Below are 23,445 nucleotides of genomic sequence, written 5' to 3'. Positions count from 1 at the left end.
CGCTAGGCGGCCTCACTCCATTGCTCTGCCGTCTCCGGCTGCGCGTGCGCAGGCCGAGCGGCGGCTGTGATTGGCCAGGTTTGCTGGCGCGCCCGTCCGGCGTGGGCTATCTGGCCTTGTGCTGTGGGGATCCCGGGGTCCTCAAACCTTCGCGGGGTGCCTTGAGGCCCAGGGCCAGCCGGGCTGTTTTTGTCCGCAGGCCTGGGGCCAGCGACGAATGCTCTTTTTTGTTGGCCGCCAGCCAGATGGAAGAGCCTCCTGGGAAAACCCTCAGCTGTGAAGAGAAGGAAAAGGTGCCGGGGATGCGGGAAGGGTTGACTCCGATTTTGACCCCCATCCCAGGATTTTAGGCTTGTCTTTGCTTCCTTCGACCGTCCAAGGGCGGCAGTGACCCCTAACCTGCACTTTTCTCTGGATTGAGGGGACACAGGAAGTGAAAGTGTGGGAGAGCGCGGTGCTCCCTTGGTGGCGTTTAAAGAACAAATTTTCTTTACAGCAGAAGTGCAAAAGTACAAAATGTAAAACTGTAGATAAAGCTAAGGTCCCCTTTGACATCTTCCCCACTCCACCCTGCACACTGTCAGTTTTGGCTTCTCCCATCCCACCCGTTAAGTAAATCTCTCAACTATCTGGACTTCAGATATTTTTTATGTGCAAGTCGGACGGGTGGTGGAGGTGTGGAGGGGCGTGTTTGTATTCTCTAATCACCAAAGAGTAATTATATATTTTGGGGGAAGGTGAATGTTCATAAATGGTATGATCTAGATGGTTCTGCAACTTCCGTTTTGCTTCTCCGTGTTTAAAGTCCACGTTAATTCGTCTTTGCTCCTGCTTCTGCTCAGTCGCTTCTGTCGTGTCCGACTCTTTGCGACCCCCTGGACTGTAGCCCTGGAGTCTCCTCTGTCCATGGAAATTTTCTGGCAATAATACTGGAGTAGGTTGCCATGCCCTCCTTCAGGAGATCTTCCCAACGGAGGGATGGAACCTGCGTCATGTTTACTTACCTTTTTTAAAATTATTTTTTAAATTCTGTATAGTATCCTACAAATGGAAGTGGCATCTTTTCTTTATATGTTTCTCTGCTGAGAGCCTTTTGTTTGCAGGTTTTGATTCTACGACAGTGCTGCTCTGACTGTCCTTATACATGCCACCTTGTGCTTGTTCCAGCAGACGTTGTGGTTTTCACAAAATATTTATTTATTTGGAGGCCCCCCTCTTAGTTGTGGCACATGGGATCTTCTATCTTCCTTGGGGCATGTAGGATCTAGTTACCTGACCCGGGATGGAACCCAGCCGGATGCATCGGGATGGCAAAGTCTTAGCCACTGAGCCACCAGGGAACTGACTGGGGTTGTTAACTTGAAGGTATCTTGCACTGGCTCTTCCAAGCATGGTGCTAAAACTCTTCATTCACCGTAACTCATCAGTCCTCTCATCCCAGCCTGCCTTGCAGTGGTGGTGGAAAAGTTCACTTACAAATCAACAAGGTAATTCTCAGATGTTGATAAGGGTGGTGATAAGCTGTGAGAAGAGGTTACGAGCACAGATCCTACAGCCAGACTGCATGGTTTGAGTCATGCTGGTTTTAAATTGTGTTGTCTTGGACAAATTGCTTTCCCTCTGATCTTTCCAAAACTAGCTCTTTGCTCCATCAGGTCGGAGCTCATGTGGTATTCCTCAGAAATGCCTCCCTGGCCACTGTCTCTAAAGTAGTCCATTCTCCTGTATCCCGGACACCTCCCAACACTCTGTTTATCTAGGTATTGATTACCACATGAAGTCATCTTATCTGTTTGTTTCCTTACTTACTATGTGTATCCCTCATTGTATGTAAGCTGCCTAGAGCAGTGGCCTTGACCCCTCTGTAGATGTAGCACCTGGAACTATAACTGACATAGTGGGCATCAGTTAGTGTTCTTGGTACTGGAGATGCCTGGATGAATAACTGACTCATAAGTTGAATGATTGTCTGAGGATGATAGCCCCTGCTACCTTCAAGGATCTCCCAGTGAGGTAGGAGGAAACAGAGAAGTAGACAGTCTGTATAGTAAGTACTGTGATAAAGCAAGCACAGAGGAGAGGTGGAATCCTAACTTGGATTTGGAGGAGGACTTAGTTTAGAAACTTGCCTAGAAGTTTCCCTCAGGGAAATAAAAATCTAAGCCGAGGTTTGAGGAATTAGTAGGAATTAGCAAAGTAAGTTGGGGAGAGTTGCTCCAGGTGATAAGAACAAGTTATGCAGAGATGCATTAGAGAACTTGATGTCTTGTGAGAACTGAAAGGAGAGTGAAGCAGTGCCACTTCCTCCCCACCTCCAGCTGAGAGACCTGCTGACCTCTGCACCCTGGTGTCTAACAGGCCGTGCATCCCTTCTCTCTAATGCCTTCTTTCCACCTGCTCAGTTTTGTTTGGTATTTTTCCTCTTCCAGTTGAAAGAAAAATTAGCATTCCTGAAAAGGGAATACACCAAGACATTGGCCCGCCTTCAAGTAAGTAAAATCACATTCTCTCAAACTGCTGTTAATGCCACAAAGTATATAAAGACAGCTCTTTATTTAAGCTGTTAACAAAAATTTATTTCTTTTTCATAAAGTTGTTTTTTTGAGCTGCTTCTGTTTTCTCTAGCGTGCCCAAAGAGCCGAGAAGTTTAAAAATTCTATTAGGAGAACAGTGGAAGAACAAGATTCCTCACTCCAGCAGGAAGTTTCAACACAGCTAACCCACACAGGTAAAGCTAGCCCATTCTCTTATGCTTTCTTGATTACTCATTTCCCACGTAAATCTGCCTGTGGTTCTTTTTTTAAATATATATATTTGGCTCGATTTGGCTGCGTCGAGTCTTAGTTGTGGCATGCGGGATTTTCGTTGGGGCACGCAGGCTTAGTTGTCCCCTGTCGTGGGGGATCTTAGTTCCCTGACCAGGGAGCGAACCCCCATCCTCTGCCTTGGAAGGCAGGTTCTTAACCACTGGGCCACCAGGGAAATCCCCTGGCTATGGTTCTTTTTCTCACAATCAGAAGATAAGGAGTAACAGTAGACTCTTTAAAGTCTACAATTCATTGCTTCTTTATATAACCATCATCAAGATTGTGTAACCATCATCACTGTCTTAATTCTAGAACATTTTCACCACCTCAGAGAGAAACCCTGTATCCATCCTACCTTTAACCCCTGGACAACTACCAATCTGCTTTTTGTCTCTGTGGATTTTCCTATTCTGGACACTTCATATAGATGGAACCATACAATACGTGGCCTTTTGTGACTGTCTTCTTTCATTTGGCATAATGTTTTTAACCTTTATTTATCCATCTATACATTCATCTAAGCGTGCATCAGTACTCCCCTCCTTTTGCAGCTGAATAATATTTCATTCCCCTTCATGGATCACAGCCTTGTCATGGTGAAGGGGCTTGTGTAACTCAGTGAAGCTCTGAGCCATAATATAATATGATATGATATAATTTGTATATCTATTCATTAGTTAATGAACCCTTGGGTTATTTCTACTTTTTTGGCTGTTATAAATCTTGGCTTTTATGCTGCTATGAAGATTCATGTACAAGTTGTCTCTGTGGACATATATTTTCAGTTCTCTCCATATGTACCTAGGAGTGAAATTTCTGGGTCATATGATAATTCTGTGTTTAATTTTGAGGAACCACCCAACTGTTTTCTACAGTAACTTCACCATTTTACTTTCCTACCACAATGCACAAGAATTTCAATCTCTCCACATCCTTGTTAATACTTGTGATTTTCTATTTTTAAAATTATAACTGTTCTGATAGATATGAAGTGGTATCTAATTGTGGTTTTGATTTGCATTTCCTAGTGACTAATGATATTGAACATCTTTTCGTGTGTTTGTATATCTTCTTTGGAGAAATATCTGTTTTTATTAGGTTATTTGTCTTTTTATTGATGAGTTGTAAGTGTTCTTCATGTATTCTAGCTATTGGACCCTTATCAGATACATGATTTGTAAATATTTCCTCTCATTCTGTGAGCAAGAAACTATACTTTATTTGGATTGCTTATTTAGTTGCTCTTTTTCTCTATTTTAACTTTTAGAAATTATATTTATTGCTTAAATATGGAAAGATGGTTTTTTTAGTTAAGTGTTTATATGTGCACAAAGATGAAAGTCTGGCTGAAAATACTTTAATAAAAAACAATGGTCATTTCTCATGTTAAAAGTCAGCTAATTTATAATCATAAAATCAGAAGCTAATGAAATAGAAAAGTGGTATGAAAATTACTTGAGCCCAAAAGGGGGCATGAAGTAAAAAATCAGGTGAGAGATGGGGGAAATGGGGATATGTTGGTCAAAGAGTCAAGAGTTACAATTATGCAGAATGAATAAGTCCTAGAGAGCTAATGTATGGCGTGGTGACAGTAGTTAATAATACTATATTATATACTTGAAATTTGCTAAGAGAACCGACCTTAAGTCTTCTCATCACACACAAAAAAATCATAGCTATATGAAGTGATGGATATGTTAGCTTGATTGTGCCACCGTTTCACAATGTATACATATATCAAAACATCACTTTAACTATGTGCAATGTTTACCTTTCAGTTGTAGTTCAGTAAAGTTTGAAAGAAGAAAAAACTAAGAAAAGACGATTACAATAAAGAATAATCTTTTTTTAATATTTACAATTTATTTGGCTGCACCGGGTCTTAGTTGCAGCATGTGGGATCTTTAATTGCAGCATATGGGATCTAGTTTGCTGACCAGGGATGAAACCTGGGCCACCTCCATTGGGAGCACAGACTCTTAGCCACTGGACCACCAGGGAAGTCCCAAGAATAGATAATTGTTTAGTTTGAAAATCATTTTTCCAGCACAATTCCATTTTTGTTACATTTACTTAATATTACTATAGTTCGTGAGATTATTAAAAACTTACTTTGATCTGCCTAAATGATATACCATTGACTCTCTTTTAAATAAATGTTTAGTAATATTTATATGTAATATTTAAAAATAAATATGGGGTAGTTTTTGTTTCATTTTAAAAATATTAACTATATAATTTTTCTTCTTCAGAACCTAAAAATATAGTATCTCCTCGTGACACGTTGCAAATCAGTATCCATGTTGATGAAGAAACTGGAGAAAAGACACCCAGCTCACTTGACATTGAACCTGGGTCGTTTAGCTCTGGACGCGTCTCAGTGGAAGGATCACGCATACAAGGATTAGATTATAATCAGGAACATTTTCCTTTCAGGGTCAATGGCCCTGATGCTAAGAAAAGGCAGAGTAAGCTGCTGGGGAGAAGAAAGAAAGAGGAGAGAACATGTATTTCACAGGAGAGAGAATCTCTCTCTGACACTGATTCGCTCATACTCTCTGGAAAAAGACTAAAGGAACAGGAAGAAATCAATAGAGAGAATCCTAGAATACCTGTAACTGAACTAAGAACTTACCCCCTTTCAAGTCCTAAGTCTGCCATTCCAAATTCTCCAGCACCAGTTACAGAAACTAATGTAGGGAGTGTATTAATTCTACCAAGCACCAAACCACAGAGAGATGTTGATGCCCTCCTTAGAGGAAATGATTTCCCCAAGGTGACTACTCTTCCTCTGCCTACGCTATCAGACAGCAGTAGTGGTCAGCGCCTCGAACACAAGCATCCTAGAAGTAACTGCAAACTTACTACTCACAGCTTAAGAAACATTAGCTCTGCTTCACCTGTAAACTTAGAGGTAGAGAAGAAAAAAATGACTGTCTCTACAGATAACCCAGAGGTAAACAAAGCTGGACATACAAGTAGCCAGGCAGCTAGAAGTCCTAACTTAGAGGCAGATAATTCACATTTTATAAATGAACTCACTTGTGATAACTTAGTGGAAAATGAAAACCGAAACTTAAAAGAACAAAATCACACAGAGATGTCTCTTAAATCTCCCAGTGATGTTCTCGGTGGTAGAAATGAAAGTCTTCTGGAGAAAGAAGTTCTAAGTCAGTCTAAGAATCTTAGCCTGGAAGTAATTTCTCCTGTTTCTACAGAAGATCGGATACGTTCTTGCACGGTGCTTGAAGGCCTTCTCTTTCCTGCAGAGTATTACGTTAGGACAACACGGCGCATGTCAAGTTGCCAGAGGAAAGTAGCACTGGATGCTGTAATTCAGAGTCATTTAGGTGTCAGAAAAAAAGGCTGTAAAAATAAGAGGACGGAATCTGCTAAAAAAGTAAACGTTTCCAACGAAAAAAATAAGCAAAGTGAAATTAAGGTGTCTGGCACACAGGCAGAACAACCAAGTTCAAGAAGTCCTCAGAAACTTCTCTCATTAACTGAAGTCAGCTCTTCCACTGGCTCCACAGAAGATGACTTTTCTAGGAAGACAGTTACCAAGCCATCAGGTAGAAAATGCAGAGGAAAAAGAAAGTCAGCGTGCACCTCTCCGTTAGATCACCATGAACTACTTTTGCCAACTTCTGGTACATCAGGTGTTAATAAGTCCAAGAAAGAAATTGCCTTGCACAAAGATCAGAATGAAAAGGCAGTTATTCACAGTAAGAAGAGAGTTAAAGGTAAATCGAGATGTGGTTGTTGGTGGTGGCTGGTGAGGGTGGTAGCTAACACTATATGCGCATCACTTTCTAAATGTTATATAGATACTAACTCACTGAATCATCACGCCAACTGTACATGAGGCAGAATCTGTTTTTTTATTACTTACTTATATCTTTGGCAGTACATGGAATCTTTTTTAGTTGCAGCATGTGGGATCTAGTTCCTTGACCAGGGGTTGAAACCAGGCACCCTGCTTTGGGAGTGCAGAGTTTTAGCCACTAGACCACTAGAGAAGTTCCCAGAATATATTTTTATCCTCACTTTACAGATGAGGAATCGAAGGCCAGGTGATCAAAGTGTCTTTAAAGCCACAGGGTCAAGATTCACATCTGGCTGCATGGTGTCAGAGTTCACAAATATGGTTGAAAAAGTTGACACTGAGAGGGAAAATGTATTGGATGTTTACCTAAAATTAGTGTTTATTCAACTACAATACAGTCTTTTGTCCATGGGGAGAAATGACTAATACAGGGAAGTATATTTGAAATGAAATCCATGTCAGAGTAAGAATCCACTGACAAACTCCCTTAGGAATGACTGTAATAAAATGCAACACGTCTGAGCTACTTTGGGAGGTAAACTATCTAATAGTGTTTCTGAGGTTCATGGGACACAAGATTTTGGAGGATATCAAGTGACAAGTTATAACTTAAACTTCTTTATTCATTTACTCGGGAGTTGTACCTGATAAACTGAGCACAAAATCTAGATAATTCACTCCAGTTCTGTGTGAGAGCTCAGCAGACTTTCTATAAAGGGCCAAATAGAAGATACAGTCTCTGTGCTCAGTCATAGCTATTCAAGTGTAATGTGGAAGTAACCATACACAATGTGTAAATGTGACTGTGTCTCAATAAAACTTTGTTTACAAAAACAGGCAGCCAGCTGCTCTGTACCATTGGACAGGCTTTGACTTATGAGCCACAATTTATTAATTAATTTAAATAAAAATAATAATCATGGGGACTCCACTGGTGGTCCGTTAGCTAAGACTCCATATTCCCTGGTCAGGGAACTAGATCCCACATGTAAACTTAAAAGAGTTCACATGCTGCAACTAAGACCCAGTGCAGCCAAACAAATAAATTTAAAATATTTTTAAAAAATAATAATCATGACTTTTTTAATCATCATTTTTTATGCCAACAAGAAAGGAATTGGAAAGCAGGACAATCTAGTAATAAGCTTGAAATGTTGTTTTGTATACTTTGAAATAATCTACTGTGATTTCAGTAACCTACAGGTACATACAAAATTTTTTTTTCTTGAGGTGACCTTCATATAACATAGTTAACCATTTTAAGTTAAGTGAACAATTCAGTGGCATTTAGTTACATTCACAGTGTTTTATCACCATGACCCCTATGTAGTTCCAAAACATTTTCATCATCCCAAAGGGAAACCCCATACCTGTTAAGCAGTTTCTCCCCATTTTCTTGACAGTCCTTGGCAACTACTAATCTGTTCTGTCTCTGTGGATTTACTTATTTTGGGTATTTTATATTAATGGAAGTATGTAAGATGTGACCTTTCGTGTCTGGCTGCTTTCCCTTACTTAGCTAGTTTTCGAGATTCATCCACATTGTAGCACATATCAGCATTTCATTCATTTTCATGGCTGAGTAATATTCCATTGTATACATGTAGCACAGCTCTCATCCATTTATAAGGTATTGGATGTAGCTGCATTTTGAATGATACAGAATTCCTGTTGCTCGAAGTCTAATAACTTAATCTTTGTTTGAAAAGGGGACTGTGTTTTCTTCAGTGAGAAGAGCCAGCATGTTGTAGACTGTACTCTGATAGCCTGTTGGAATGACAGTTGTGGATCAGAAGGGACTTTAGAGATTCTTAACCCAGCTGCCTCAGAAGGGACAAGGGGAAATAAAGTGAATTTGGCTTGCCCAGGATAACATAGCGAACCAGTGGCAGAGCTGGCACCAGACTGGTCCCAGCCAGCGCTGTCAGCACCACACGGGGATTGGTCCTGCGGAGGGAGAGGGAGAGCTGCTCATTATGCACTAGCCTATGTCTGATTGTTGAACTGTCCACAGAAGTTTTAGAGCCCTGGGTGGGAAAACACTGCATGATGTTCGGGTTTAGAAACTCACTGTCTGGTGGGAATTGGTGAGGATCTGTTTTTGTTGTTGCTTTCTGTTTTAGGGAAGGAAGGTCATTGTCAAAGAGAAGGCTCCCTTTCTTGCAGTGATTACGCTTATTTCTCTTCGGAAGATGATGCTTTCAGTGCTCCATTTCATAGGAGCGAAATGCTAAGTTTAAAGCATCTGTCGTCTTTTCTCAAAATCACAGACTTTCAGTTACCTGACGAAGACTTTGGGTCTCTTAAGCTTGAAAAACTGAAGTCCTGCTCAGAAAAGCTGATGGAGCCTTCTGGATCAAAAGTACATGGAGAGGGGCATCTTAAAGGGGAAAGTTATATTGTTGTGGAGGAACCAAGCCCTAAACAAAGCAATATAGAAAAGGAGGACGTGGAAGAGGAACTAATTATTCTACCAGGAAAGGCACATTCTAAAATGCAAAGCCAAAGAAGCCAGCCTCGGAGAAAGGACCTTTCTTCATCCATTTTACTTTTCACTCCTTTGAATACTGTTGCCTCTGATGATAATGACAGACTGACGGCAGACCTGTGCTCACCTGCTTTCCCCATATTAGGCGCTACTCCAGCTTTTGGCTCCCAAGCCCACAGAGAAAAGGTCTCTGCAGAGGTGGTCGGACAAACCTGCTCTCTACCCCATCTTTCTCACTTCAAAGCCACAGTCAGCTTGGCTAGCAGTCGTAAACAATGCGACAGCTGGAGCAGCCCCCTGAAATTAGATAGCGGCCAGCATGTGGCCGGAAGAGCAGGACATCCTTCCTGTGACCCTGGCTCTGGTCCCCAAGCAACAACTCTGCCCACCGAGTCTTTGACCTACGAAGCAAGTCAGCTCCAGGAATCACCGAGACATTCCGCTGAGCAGGTACAGACTGCATTCTTCATGAAGTTTTCTCTGAAGGAATGAAGTGTCTTAGTGAACATGGACTCAGTTCCTCAGTGTTTTAAAATGTTTTACCATGTTTCTTTGATATGACTTCGCTGTAAATATTAAGTTCATTCTGGGGAAATTAGGATTAATTAAAATATGTGTATTTTTAAGGGATGCTGTTCTCTTTGTTATTCATGAAGCAGTTGCGTTTGGAGCTTCGCTGCTTTTACAGAAAATAAAACATAGGAAATAGTTTGAAGAATGAGTGATACAGACAGGTACCATATATAATGTATATATTAATGATGTGGTTTTTGTCTCCACAGACTGAAATAGCAGAGGTTCCTGCTTGGGATAGCTTAAACCCAGGCACCCTACAGCTGGTTTCAAAGTTAAAGGTCAGAAGACTTATCTCTTGTGTCTTACATGCAAAAAATGCAATGAACTGGTTGGAAAATTCAGAAAAATTTGATCCTTGATAAAATAAATTGAGAAAATCATTTAAATTCTCCTTTGCAATGTTTACCTGTTATATGTATTCTGAGATCTTCTGAAGAAGTTTTTATGTCAAGCTATTGCCAAGAAAAACTGAAGCTAGGGAGCTCAACTTTGTATCTATGTTTAAATCAGGCATTTTGACAGAGAGGGTTTATTCATGACTCTCCTACCCAAATAATATAGTATTTCTAGAAGAATCACTTACTTTATAAGAAAATGGGTAACAGTTCTTGATTATAACATAGTGAATGGTTAATATTCATAGGCTGTGTGATATATATGGTTCCGAGAAACATAAATAATATTCTGGTAAATCCTGTGAAGTGAATTGGACCCGTGTCCTGGTGAGCTTTTTATACTTGAAATAGGACGGTACAGAGCAGGGGTCTTCAGTCTTACTACTGTTAACATTTGGGGCTGGATTATTCTCTGTTGCTGGGGACAGGCCTGTGCACTGTATGGCATTTAGCAACAGCCGTGGTCCCTACTCGTCACACCCCCTCCCCAGATGACAGCAGTGTCTCCAGATATTGCTAACTGTCCCCCCGGGGGAGGGTTGCAAAATCACCACCCCTAATTGAGAACAACTGGTGTAGACAAAAAGAGATTTAAATCCACATAAACTGTTTCTCCAGATCACTGGCTATGTGACCTGGCACAAATTGTTTAGCCTCTGAGTCCCAGGTTCCTTTTCTGTAAAAGATACACTTATATTGTTTTGAAGCTATTCTTAAATCAGTTTTAATAACAGTTTCTTAAAGGAATCAGCCATTTGATTCATTTTCAAATTTGTAGGTAAAAAGTCACTTATTCTCATAGTTTTTTGGTCTGTGTATGTGCAGTTACGCCTCTCTCTTCTCACTCCCCATTTCTAAAAGTTTTTTGTTTTTTTTTTTTTTTTTATTTACTTTATTTTTGACTGTGCTGGGTCTTTGTTGCTATGCACAGGCTTTTCTATAGTTGCACTGAGCAGGGGCTACTCTCTAGTTGCGGGGCGTGGGCTCTCATTGTAGTGACTTTTCTTATTGTGGAGCCTGGGCTGTAGGGTTCATGGGCTTAGTTGACCTGCAGCATGTGGGATCTTCCCAGACCAGGGATCAAACTGGTGTCCCTTGCATTGCAAGATGGATTCTTAACCAATGGACCACCAGGGAAGCCCTCTGAACGCATTTTTTACCTTCATCAAACTTAAGAGGTTTGTCCATTCTGTAAGTCTTCACGAAAACCTAGTTTTTTGTTGTGTTGATTGTTAATTTAGTTTTTGGTTTCCTCTTTCATTTTTTTCCCTGTTTTTATTGTTCGTAAGTCCTTCTGTTTTTCATTGCGCTTATTTCATTGTTCTTTTACTAACTTCTTGAGCTGCTTGCTTTATTTTTATCTGTATGAATTTTTTATAAATATTAATACCTTTATAATTATAGGAGTTTTTTTAAGTACTGCTTTGGGCACCACATTCTGCATCTTCATTTAGAAATAGTATGTTGTTTCAGTTTTATTCTGTCTTTAACCTATGGGTGTTTCATGAGAATGTTTCATTTCCAAAGGTTCTTAAGGAACTAACGTTTCAATTAGTTCTTATGGTCTTAGGGTCTGTTGTGATGGTTAAATCCGAATCTGTTCCAGTCTGGAGCTACCCGTTGTAAAATCTCTCATTGTGAGTGTGTATGGGCAATTTTTGTAGTTACATAAGACCCACAAGTCTCTTTTGACCTGCATGAAAGTTTAATTACATTCAGTTGGTATTTCATCTAATCCTTGTAATCCATCACTTTTCATGTTTATTCTGCCCCCAGGAACCCCTTTAACGTCGTTGTTGTTGCTATTCTGTGTCAGAATCCTTCAGGTTCTTGTTCTGTGGATGTGAGTGCCACGTGGTGGGAAATAGCTGGTTTCAAAGAGCCGTGTATCGTAACTGCTTGTGAATACGTCGTTTCTCTTTGGAAACCTCTGGATGCTTGGCAGTGGGAAAAAATTTATTCCTGGCACTTCACAGAGGTAAATCAGAATCTTATAGCTGAAAGAGATCTTTGCAATCATTTGCATGAAAATACAGATGGGCAGCTTACCAAAAATAGAGGGTCTGTGACTATGCGAGACAGAGCAGAGAAATGATGTTTTTCCCCCCAGTATTTAATTATGAAAATTTCCAAATATATGGGAAAGTGATATAGGGAGCACCCATATGCCCAGCATTTAGATTCTAGAGTTAATACCATGCTTTATCATATGTTTATCCAGAGGTGGATTTTTACGTTGTACCTGCTGGAGAATCTTGAAATTTCCTGTCTATTCTGACTTCTAAACTTGCTGATACCTCTCATCAAAATGTTATTTCTGTTTTTTTTCTAGCCGTAGTTTCTTCTGTCCTTGTCTACCTTTGTATGTATTTTTCATGGTTGCAGTCTGAGTATGCTTAAAATTGTTAAGTTGCCTTTTCTTGCTATATAAATATGTTTGCTTGTTTCTACATATTCTTCCTACTTATTTGTTTATTTTGAATTTTATTTTTCCAGCTTTATTGAGGTATAATTGACAAATGTAATATATTTAAAGTGCATAGTGTGATGATTTGATGTACATACACACTGTGAAAGGGTTTCCATAATCAAGTTAATCAGCATATCACCTCACAGTTTCCCTTTTTCCTTGGTGAGAATGCTTAAGATCGACTGTCTTAGCAAATTTCATTCTTGTTCTCCAGTAGACCCACAGCCGGTAGCAGTGTGTTTGGCAGAGTGCTGCTCATAAATATTTGTTCAGTGCATAAGCTTGTCTTAAATGGTTGCATGTTGTTCCATTCGTCCACATACCAGAATTTAATTATTCTCCCATCACTAGAAGCATTTATTATGTTAAATAAATGCCACAGTAAACACTATCATGCACATAGCTTATTTGAGTTTACATCTTATAAAAAGAGGATGTTTGCTGAACTTTTTCACAGTTCCTCAAGTGTTTGAAACTAGGTACGGTGACATTAGAAAGAAATGTGACAAATTTTGGAAAGTTTAGATTAATTAAAAATGAAATAACCAAATATAATTTTGGGCTACTTTGTTTTATTTAGGTTCCGGTATTACAGATAGTTGTAGTGCCTGATGTTTGCAATCTTGTGTGTGTGGCTTTGGGAAATTTGGAAATCAGAGAAATCAGGTAAATAATTCTCAAGGCGTGGTTTTTTTTTCTTTACCTGGATCTTTGTCATCTTGTTTTGAGTTTAAATTATAACCTAGACTTGAGTCTTGAAAGAATCTAAATTTAGGTCCAAAGAGAGATTCATTTTGAAAAAAAAGCTATCAATAGAGTGACATCCCTGACTAAAATTTCCTTTTAAAGTTTGAGCCTAGTCTTCTCATATTAAAGGCTTGCTCCTGACTGCTCTGCATTTTTCCTTATATTTGGTTTAGGGCACTCTTTTGTTCTCCCGATGGTAAAAGTGAAAAGCAAGTGCTCCTGAGTTCTGGAAATATCAAAGCTGTGCTTGGCCTGGCAAAGAGGAGGCTCGTCAGTAGCAGTGGGACTCTTTGTGATCAGCAAGTCGAAATTACGACATTTGGCGAAGATGGAGGGTAAGAAAAGCGTTGGTTGATTTTACTGTTAGATCAAAAATGATTTCATCACAGGGCTTCAGAGGAAGTTGAATCAGTAGCATCTTGTTTTCTCTGCCGTATGTGTAGCGCAACAGGGTCTGCCTCTGTCCTGGGCTGTCACAGAGCAGTGTCGGGAGGCGGAGCCGGCCGTGGCAGGGAAGAGGGTGGTGGAGCCGAGAGGCCCAGCAAGCATACAAACATGCATTTCTAACTCTGAACTCTTTCTCAGCCTCTGGACCTGCATGCCTGTTTGTTAGATATCTCATGGATACCTCAAAGTGAACATGCTAAAAACAGAACTCAGAGCATCTTCTATGTTTGTCGTATACTCATTACACTTTATTGGATTTATCTCTTTCCTAATAACAGAGGGCATGAACCTTGTTTGTCTTCTTTATCCATGACCTGTTGCAGTAAAATTGTTCATTTACTAAGTCATGTCCAACTCTTTGTGACTGCATGGACTGCGTTGAAATAAAACAGGCAAGAAATAAATAATCATTTGCTTAAATTAGGAAAATGTTAGTGGAGATGGGGAGAAAGAGTGGATTTGAGAGAGATGAGATAATAAAGTCATTAGGACTGGGTGATTGAGTAAATAGAGAGGAAAGAGATAAGGATAAAGTCCAAGTTTCAGGGTTGCTCACCTGGGTAGGTGGTGGAACAGTTAGTTGAGATAGCAGTGCTGAAAGAAACAGGTTTAAAGAGAGAGCTGGTAAGTTTAATTTTGGATATGATGAATCTGAGGTGCCTACAATATATCCAGGTAGATAATATGAAAGTATATGTTCACTGTAGAATGTTTAGAATACACGTTTTCTGGGTGAATTTTTTTTTTTTGTCGTTAGGTTACTGTCTATTATGCATTGTTCAATAACATGCAGAAGGCTGCTTAGAAACTGCTTTGGTAGAAAAGGTTTGATTTTTAATACTGTTTTTAATGCAGAAGCAAAGAAAAACAGCTTTTGATGCCCCCTGAAGAGACCATACTAACTTTTGCCGAGGTTCAAGGAATGCAGGAAGCTCTGCTTGGTACCACTATAATGAACAACATTGTTATTTGGTAAGCTTCCCCTTGAGAGCCCTATTTTTCTCATCTGTAGTATCAGGATATACCTCTTAATTTCACAGGGTTATTAAGATTTAATAAGAAGCTCTGTAAATATGATTGTGTAATTATTTGGTTACTGTCAGATGCTATATACTTATCTTAACGAGAACATCATATTAATTCAAATAGTCCAAGCAAACTACTTTAAGTGAAATTTTATTGTTGTCAAAAATGTACTCTTTCTGGTTAATGGCTGAGTAGCTTTCTGAGATTAACTCTTCTGCTTCAAATACCTATGAATTCTGTGCAAAAGATAGAAAAGAACTATCTGAAAGCACTAAAGAGGGAGAAAAAAATATATACTGGAGGAAGCTCAGTACGTGGAGGAAGGAAATGTCACTGGGCAAGTTTCCTGTTCGAAGGTGAGGCACACGTGGTTACAGGAAACCTTCTGTCCTGCTGCCTTAAAGGACCAAAGGATAGAAATCAAGGAGACTGCAGCAGCTAGAAAGCAAGAAAGAAAAATCCCAAAAAATAGACAGCCAGAGAAGGAGCCCTGAACTCTGGTTAAATGTCTGGCTGACCTTTAAACTCCATACATGCATTGTTCAGTAATATGTAGAAGGGCTGCTTAGAAACTGCTTTGGTAGAAAAGGCTTGATTTTTAATACTGTTTTTAATGCAGAAGCAAAGAAAAGGTAAAGCAAAGAGAACTGAACTGGGTTTTCAGCATTTAGAATTTGAGTTTAGCCAATTTAACTGTTGACTAGAGTTAAAAACAAAATCAGTATTCTTCAGAGGAGCAGAATGCAGAGTTTATATGATGTGTCATTGTGTCTAGAATACAGTCCAAAATTACTGGATGTCTAAAACTTGTTTGATTAGATGATTCAAATGAACAAATTTGTGATAGGGAAATGACAGTTGAAAGAGTCCCCAGCCACCTCTTTCCTGACCACAGGGGAGAGCCACACCAGGCCTTTTCACTTGAAGGTTAATTTGTGGTAGGAGAAGAGGCTGATTTTTTTTCTCAGAAGACTCTCCATTAATTATTCCCTTGAGGCCAGAATGGGTCTTGGTGAGAGAAAGTTATGAGTGTCATTCCTACAAGCCTATTCTGCATTGTTCAACCCTGACCCTCTAGGAATAAACTAGGCAAGTGTGGCCCCTGAAAGAAACTTTGTCCCCTCCCCGCCAGGGAGCCTCTGGAGTTTGACCCTGACCTAATCTACCAGGTTTCCACTTCTGGCACTTGCCTTGGGGTTTCTGCACATAGGTCTTATTTCAGACAACGTTCTTTGTAAACGTTGTCTTTTCTGTTCTTTTTGCTATTTCTGTAGCCTGGCCCTTCATTGTTTGACTCCTGAACTATTAATATAATCTAGTGATTAGTCTCAATACTCAACCTCCATATTATATGTTATACTATCACTTTATAAATACTCATGCGCCCATCCCTCCTCCCCCCCCCCAAATAAAACCTTCAGTGGGGTCCATGTTTGCTTTCTCCACCTTCCATTTCCCTAATGTTTCATTACAAAAGTTCTTTTCCAGCTGTTGCCTACTCTTTCCCTTTTTTCATTACATCCTTCAGTTTCCCTCTTTTTCTAATAATAGCCTGTTGGCATTTTGTAGATAAAGGATCAGAGTGCAATTCGAGGCTGGGAAAGGACTATTCTTAGAGCTTCTAAGTATCAGTTTAAGTTCTATGTTTAAGGGGGAATATTCAGCCCCACAGTTGCCTTAAGTTCTGTTGCAACGCCTCAGTGCTTCCCTAGTGGTCCAGTGGTTAAGACTCTGGGATTCCATTGCAGGAGGTGTGGGTTCTATCTCTGATTGGGAACTAAGATCCCACATGCCATGTGGCATGGCCGAAAAACTGAGGGTTTCTCATAAGTGGAGTCATGTGGTGGAACAGGTGATCAGTGTCACATATCCTCAATAGAACTAAGGAGTGGTTCCAACAAACTTTTTTCTTTATATTCACCCTCTTCTGTCTTCCTTTTTCAATTTTTTATTCCATCTCAGTCTTCTCTCTCTATTATCTTAGTCTAGCTCTAGTATTAACATATTATAGAGAGATAATTATAAGTCTATTTTAGGTGTAGTTTCTCTCCTAACCAGATTTGGTTTCCTGACCATTGACTTACATGGAAAATTTAGACATAACAAGAAGCGTGATAAAATTGTCATGATACAGCTATGCCACGTGCCTAATTTCAGTAGAAGTGAAATGAGATCCTGGAAAACTTTTCCCCTAGAATTTGAAAAGATTTATCCCTGATGGCATAGCAGGTTCAATCTAAAGCTAAACTATCAAATTACACTATTGGCAAAGTTAATCTGTAGTTCTGTTTTTAGCTAAATCGGTGGCTAATCAAAACTAAGGTCCTGTGTCCCTTAGTTTTTCCCTTGGTCACCTCCTAAAGGATGCTGTGATACATAAGAGAATATTATGTGAAAACCAGTTTGTTGGAAGAATGATATGAGCTTATTTATTTTTGGTGTCCAAGGAACTTAAAAACTGGTCAGCTCCTGAAAAAGATGCACATCGATGATTCCTACCAAGCTTCAGTCTGTCACAAAGCTTACTCTGAAATGGTAAGTCATGACCTGCTGGGACCACTCCGTGTCTAGTCTGTGTGTTTCGGTGGGTCTCACTGAATGAGGGTGATAACTTTGTAAGTCATAGTTACTAGGCCCTCTCTCTGGTACCTGTTTTTTTCAAAATTGGATAGCACTGCTTGCTCTTTCTTGAAATTTATGAGTGTGTATTAGTGATGGTACAATATGACTGGGTAAAATTTCTGACTGTATGACTTAAGGGCAAACCTTGATTTCTAGACTGTACCTAGAAACGATATGCTGATTTTCAGATTTGGCTCCCAACCACATTGCCATAAATGATTTGTGATGTGAATGCATCCCCTTAGGAAGGGTGAGTAAAGCGTCCTAGACATGTTTTTCTCTCAGGCTTCAGCATTCCTGTATAGAAACAAACACAGCTTCTTAGGCGCTGTGTCAGTAGACTTGGCTTACAGTCTGGTTTTAACATCTGAACAGGCTGAAGGTACTTGTCCAGGAGTCAGAGGTAACTGCCTGAGTAACAGAGATTGCTGAGCCACAAGCAGAGGCGCAAGCAGCCGGCTCAGCGCTGAGCGGAGACTGACTTGCCCAGCGCAGTGGCAGCCCTGCGTTCACCAGCACCCGCAGGCTCTGAACACGAAGGGGGCATCTCTCCCTAGGCCAGCGACTTCTGTGGAGATGAACTCAGCAGTTGTGTGATCTTAGATAACCTATCACATCATCTTGGGGCTAACTTTCTTTATTCTAAAATAAGAGGGTTAAGTTCATCTCTGGAATGATTAAGTATACCTACTAAGCATTTAAATAATTTTACATTTTTGTTATTACATTGATACCTATTTGATATTAAAACATTTAATGCAGAAATGTGTGATATAGGAAGTAAAATGTCACCATGAAGCCAACCTCCAGAAATAATAGCCAATAGTTCAGTGTAGGAATCGGCAAACTTTTTCTGCGACGGGCCAGATAGTAAATATTTTCCGTTTTGCAGGCCATGTGGTCTCTGTCACAACGCTTCTACCACTACAGCCCCAGATCAGCCAGAGGTAACATGTAAACAAATCATGTGACTCTGTGCCAATAAAACTTTTTGGACAATAAAGCTTTCTGAAACTTGAGTTTCATATATAATTTTCATGTGACACAAAATGTTCTTCCTTTTTTCTAAGTATTTCAAAATGCAGAAACCATACTTAGCTCATGAACCATATGAAGATAAGCATTGAGCCGGATTTGACCTGTAGGCCAGTTTGCCAACCCCTAGTTAAGTATATAGCATTTCACATTTTTTGACTTTCAGTTGTTTTTTTAACAACCAACGAATTATAATGGTAATTAATTTCCTTATAAGAATTCAGTCATTACAGAAATGTATGAATTAGAAATGAATGTTACTAATCCTAAGATGGCTCAGTAATTAATTTTTCCCATTTTACCCCTGAAATAATTACTTTCAGCAATATACATGTGTGTTTATACATATGTGTGACATATATATTTTCATACACAAATATGTTATTATTAGAACATGTAATTTTTTTTTCTTTTTTTTTTTTTGAGAACATGTAATTTTAAAGTCGTGGGAGGTCTGTAACACATTTTCCCACAGAAACAACCATAGGTGATGGTGCCTTTTTTGGATCATTTTTAGTCTATAAATAAACAGGCTATTGCAAACTGGCCTGAAAATCCTGTCACCACTGAAAAGATTGTTTTTATGGGAAAATGTGTTCCAAATTTTCAAAAACCAACTTAGAGGTGAACATTTCTGGTTTGAAGACTCCGTCCAGGTGTTTCTATGTCCTCATTTCTTAACGCCAGCATTTCCCCAAGTGGATGGCATGGATGTCAGTAGGCTCTAAAGTTGAGGAAGCCGATAAGTCAGCTCGATTCACACCTGCAAAGACTGTCTGTAAAGTCGTGGGGAGCCCTGTGCCGGAGAAGCCCAGAGTCCAGCTCCGTGGTCCCCTCAGAGGTTCTGCCTGAAAAAGAGTGATCCAGGGACTAAACCCTCGAGACTTAAGAGTCTGTTGGCCGTTCCTATGATTCTGTGGTTTTGTCTCTGCCAACGCTTTCTTTTCCCCCCACATACTCTTGGTGATTTATTTGGTCATTAATTTTTCTCCTACATCAGGGCCTCCTGTTTGTTGTTCTGAGCCACCCTTGCGCCAAAGAGAACGAGTTATTGGGAAGCCCTGTGTTTCAGCTGATTGTGATTAACCCAAAGACAGCCCTGAGTATGGGTGCGATGCTCTACTGCCTTCCTCACGGGCAAGCTGGAAGGCAAGTGTGTGACTGCCGTTCAATGAGTGTGACATTGTGAGAAACATCTGTACAAATGTAGAAACCAAATATTTTTCTGTGACTGATGTGAATGGAAACAAATACTACAGATCATGGTAAAGAATACTAAGAAGTAGGTTGAAGTGTGAAGTTTACTAGATCTGAGTCAAACTTCAGATTCCCTCCATCCTATGATTGCCCAGCAGTATGGCACCAGATAGGTATTTTATGTATAGTCAAGCCTTGTTTTTCCCCACACCAATTAATATTGGTGTAATTATATTCAGAGTAATTAATATTCTCTGCAAGAAACTTATCATTTATGTTCTTTCCATAAAAGTTAAATTAAGGAAGTTTTAAATGCACTTAAGAAGATCTCTTAGACTCCCCTGGTGGTACAGTGGATAGGAATCCACCTGCCCATACAGAAGACCCAGGTTCAATCTGGGACAATTCCACATGCTGTGGGGCAATGAAGCCTTGCTGCCACTACTGAGCCCACTGCCTAGAGCCTGTGCTCTGCAACAAGCAAAGCCCCGCAATAAGAAACTCACACACCACTCACTATTGAGTAGCCCCTGCTTGCCGCAACTGGAGAGAGCCTGCGTGTAGCAACAGAAAGACCCAGTGCAGCCAAAAATAAAGAAATAATTTTAAAAAAAAAGAAGATATATGTACTTTGAAATACTGACTGTACCTCCATCATGTAGGCAGTTGACATTTATCTTTTGATAAAATATTTTATCTGTTGATTGATGAGATCTGTTTACCAATGCCACAGTTACTGGCATCCCAACAGTTTTCTGAGCTATCTAAAGCTTGAAGTAGTGCTAGTATTCTTAGGTGAACCAAGCAACATTGAAGGTATCATTTCTAAATACTGCTTTTATTAATGTTTGAGAATAGACCTAGTATAGGTCTATTAAACCTAATAGAACAGGATCACAAAGTTTAGCTTTAATAACTCTCAAGGGTAAGCAACCTTGATGGTTACAACGTGTATTTCTCCTTCCTTGGGTCTTGTCCTAAGCTTGCTAGGTGATGCATGTTCTAAAAGTCCGTCTTCTTGTGTGTATAGCCAGCTGTGGCATTTCTGCAAGTGTTCTTAGCGCAACAAGAACCTCAGAACTCTCATCTATAATATGTGCTTGCATAAAACTTGTTTTCTTGAATATAAAGAAAGAAGCATAGTCATTGGTCCAGTAATTGAAGTTACATGGAACAACTAGATCAAGCATTTCTTTTGTCCCTTTTCAAACCTATTTAGCAAATCTTGAAAGCCTATTTGGTGCCAGTCCTGTAGGAAGCACTACTGTTCCTAATCTCATGGAAGTTAGAAAATCATGAGCTCAGGTGTTTGAGCACAAGTCACCGTTCTCCTTGTTTGCTTGGCCCCATAGTAAATCCTTCTCTGCTCAAAAAAGAAAAGAAAAACAAATTTTTTTGCTGTTTGGTGGACATAATGCCAGGAGGCTTGCACTGTTTGGGATGGAAGGGCACTTTAATTCACAGTGGAGGATTGGGGAGAGACTGTCAAGGAAAACATTATGGATTTTCAAAAGATGAGCTACGGACAGCTACACAAAGTTGAGTGCAAAAAAACAAAGTTGGGTGTGAGCCAGGGATAAAATATATCACCTGGTACACTCAGAATATTCACTTAGACTTGACTGTGTACCAGGCTCTCTACAAGGCACTGGTGATGTGGCAGTGAGGAATAATTAATTTTTATTAAGGATTTCGTAAATCACTGTGGACGATGACTGCAGCCATGAAATTAAAAGGCGCTTACTCTTTGGAAGAAAAGCTATGATAAACCTAGACAGCATATTAAAAAGCAGAGACATTACTTTGCCGACAAAGGTCTATCTAGTGAAAACTGTGGTTTTTCCAGTACTCATGTATGGATGTGGACCATAAAGAAGGCTGAGTGCCACAGAATTGATGCTTTCAAACTGTGGTACTGGAGAAGACTCTTGAGAGTCCCTTGGACTGCAAGGAGATCAAACCAGTCAATCGTAAAGGAAATCAGTCCTGAATATTCATTGGAAGGACTGATGCTGAAGCTGAAGCTCCAATACTTTGGCCTCCTGAGGCAAAGAGCTGACTCATTAGAAAAGAACCTGATGCTGGGAGAGACTGAGGGCAGGAGGAGAAGGGGACAAAAGAGGACAAGATGGTTGGATGGCATCACCAACTCAATGAACGTGAGTTTGAGCAAGCTCCAGGAGATGGTGAAGGACTGGGAAACCTGGCGTGCTGCAGTCCATGGGGTGTCAAAGAGTCGAACACAACTGAGCGACTGAACAACAAAGCATTTCTTATGTGTTAGGTACTGCACTAAGCTTTTTATATCAACTGTTTTATTAAACTTCAAAGCAGTCCTATGAAGTAGATACTCATAGCATCTATCTCTATTTTACTGATGAAGTTAAATAACTTGCCAGGGTCACACATCTCTTACTTTGTTGGAATTCAAACCCCAGTACCATCCCTGATGGTCTAGTGGTTAGAATTTGGCACTCTTTCAAACCCTGGTAGCTGACTGCAGAGCCCCATCTTAAGACAACCAGATTTGTTTCATGATGTTTACATTTTCTGTGGGACAGACAGCCCCCAAATATGGAAACAAGAGAATCTCACATTCATATTCTCACAGATACAGAAGCAAACAATCTCACATTGCTGTGAAGGTAAAAAGAAGGTGCTGCGATAGACAGGGAGCAGAGTGTATGTGTGTGTGCACACTCAGATTGCTGAATAGGTGTGACTTTTCTATGCGGATGACAGGCCTGAACAATGACCAAAATCCAGGCAGGCTATGCCCTGGGGTTAGACCTGTCAAGGAGAGGGACAAGCAAAAGCAAAGACACCAAGGTGAGGCCAAGCTCGGCTGGTTTGACGAGTGGGAAGCAGGCCACAGTGAGCTGGTGTGAGGAGATACAAAGGTGCATCAAAGAGACAGGCAGCGCCTCTAGTACTCATAGCCAGCAGTCCTAGGATTGCATGCGGACACATTCGTGTTCCCACATGTCTTTGTTCTTGTTGCTCTAGAGACCATGGTTTTGGCCTGTTTTTGTTTTGATGGTTTTTGTTTGTTTGTTTTTGGTATGTAATTTGAATTGTCACTTCTCTGCTTGCTGCTAGGTTCCTGGAAGGCGACGTGAAAGACCACTTGGCAGCAGCAGTATTGACTTCTGGAAGCATTGCCGTTTGGGACTTACTCCTGGGTCACTGCACTGCTCTCCTTCCCCCTGTCTCTGGCCAGAATTGGTCTTTTGTTAAATGGTCAGGTACAGATTCTCATTTGTTGGCTGGACAAAAAGATGGAAATATATTTGTATACCGCTACTAAAAAGTTAGGGTAACCTGGAAAACACAGTGTTCTGGGTATTTTTGGTCTCTTAGTACTCTTTGAAGTGGCTACTTTAAAGGAGCAACTATTTGAAAGGGTTTTAAAACACTTACTTACCTGTGTTCATTCTGACAGTGTTCTGATGGTGGGGGCACTACTGATCTTGAATGCGCATTTGTACTTACTTTGGGAGAGAGGGTATATAAGTGGATTTTTGTGATTCCTCCCATTTGCACATTTCCTTTTAAAGGTATATGTACATAAAGCTTGAAATGTTAATAAATATTTATTTTGATACATCCTGTTTGGCATATTTTTTCCTGTCCTGTAAAGATGATTTTCAGGAAGAAGAACTAATTCTTTTACAGCTAGAATGTTCAGTCAGCAATGCTTATTACACAGTAGATCTCGGTTAACTCAATGTACTGATAGGCAGTATACTTTGGTTTCTCACTACGCTAAGTCTTCGTTGCCGCACACGGGTTTTCTCTAGTTGTGGCAA

General features: G+C 40.1%; 1 protein-coding gene across 2 annotated transcripts; it reads left to right on the top strand.

Annotated features, from left to right (window-relative positions):
* Window positions 1–79: 79 nt before the first annotated feature.
* PALB2 (partner and localizer of BRCA2) lies at window positions 80–23,242 on the top strand. 2 transcript variants are annotated; one of them, XM_043914523.1, is made up of 13 exons: window positions 80–293; window positions 2,430–2,489; window positions 2,626–2,728; window positions 5,060–6,550; window positions 8,757–9,571; window positions 9,904–9,975; window positions 11,909–12,070; window positions 13,143–13,228; window positions 13,483–13,644; window positions 14,612–14,728; window positions 17,230–17,317; window positions 19,440–19,588; window positions 22,736–23,242. In XM_043914523.1, exons 1-13 carry the CDS (start codon window positions 246–248, stop codon window positions 22,941–22,943), a joined length of 3,561 nt encoding a protein of 1,186 aa, XP_043770458.1. In that variant the 5' UTR covers window positions 80–245; the 3' UTR covers window positions 22,944–23,242. The 2 variants fall into 2 exon arrangements, with proteins under 2 accessions (XP_043770458.1, XP_043770459.1); XM_043914524.1 differs by lacking the exon at window positions 80–293 and adding an exon at window positions 1,428–1,487.
* Window positions 23,243–23,445: the final 203 nt, after the last annotated feature.

Source organism: Cervus elaphus, chromosome 10 (assembly GCF_910594005.1).
Source record: "Cervus elaphus chromosome 10, mCerEla1.1, whole genome shotgun sequence".
NCBI classification, from domain to species: Eukaryota; Metazoa; Chordata; class Mammalia; order Artiodactyla; family Cervidae; genus Cervus; species Cervus elaphus.
This window is presented reverse-complemented; position numbering and strand designations above follow the sequence as displayed.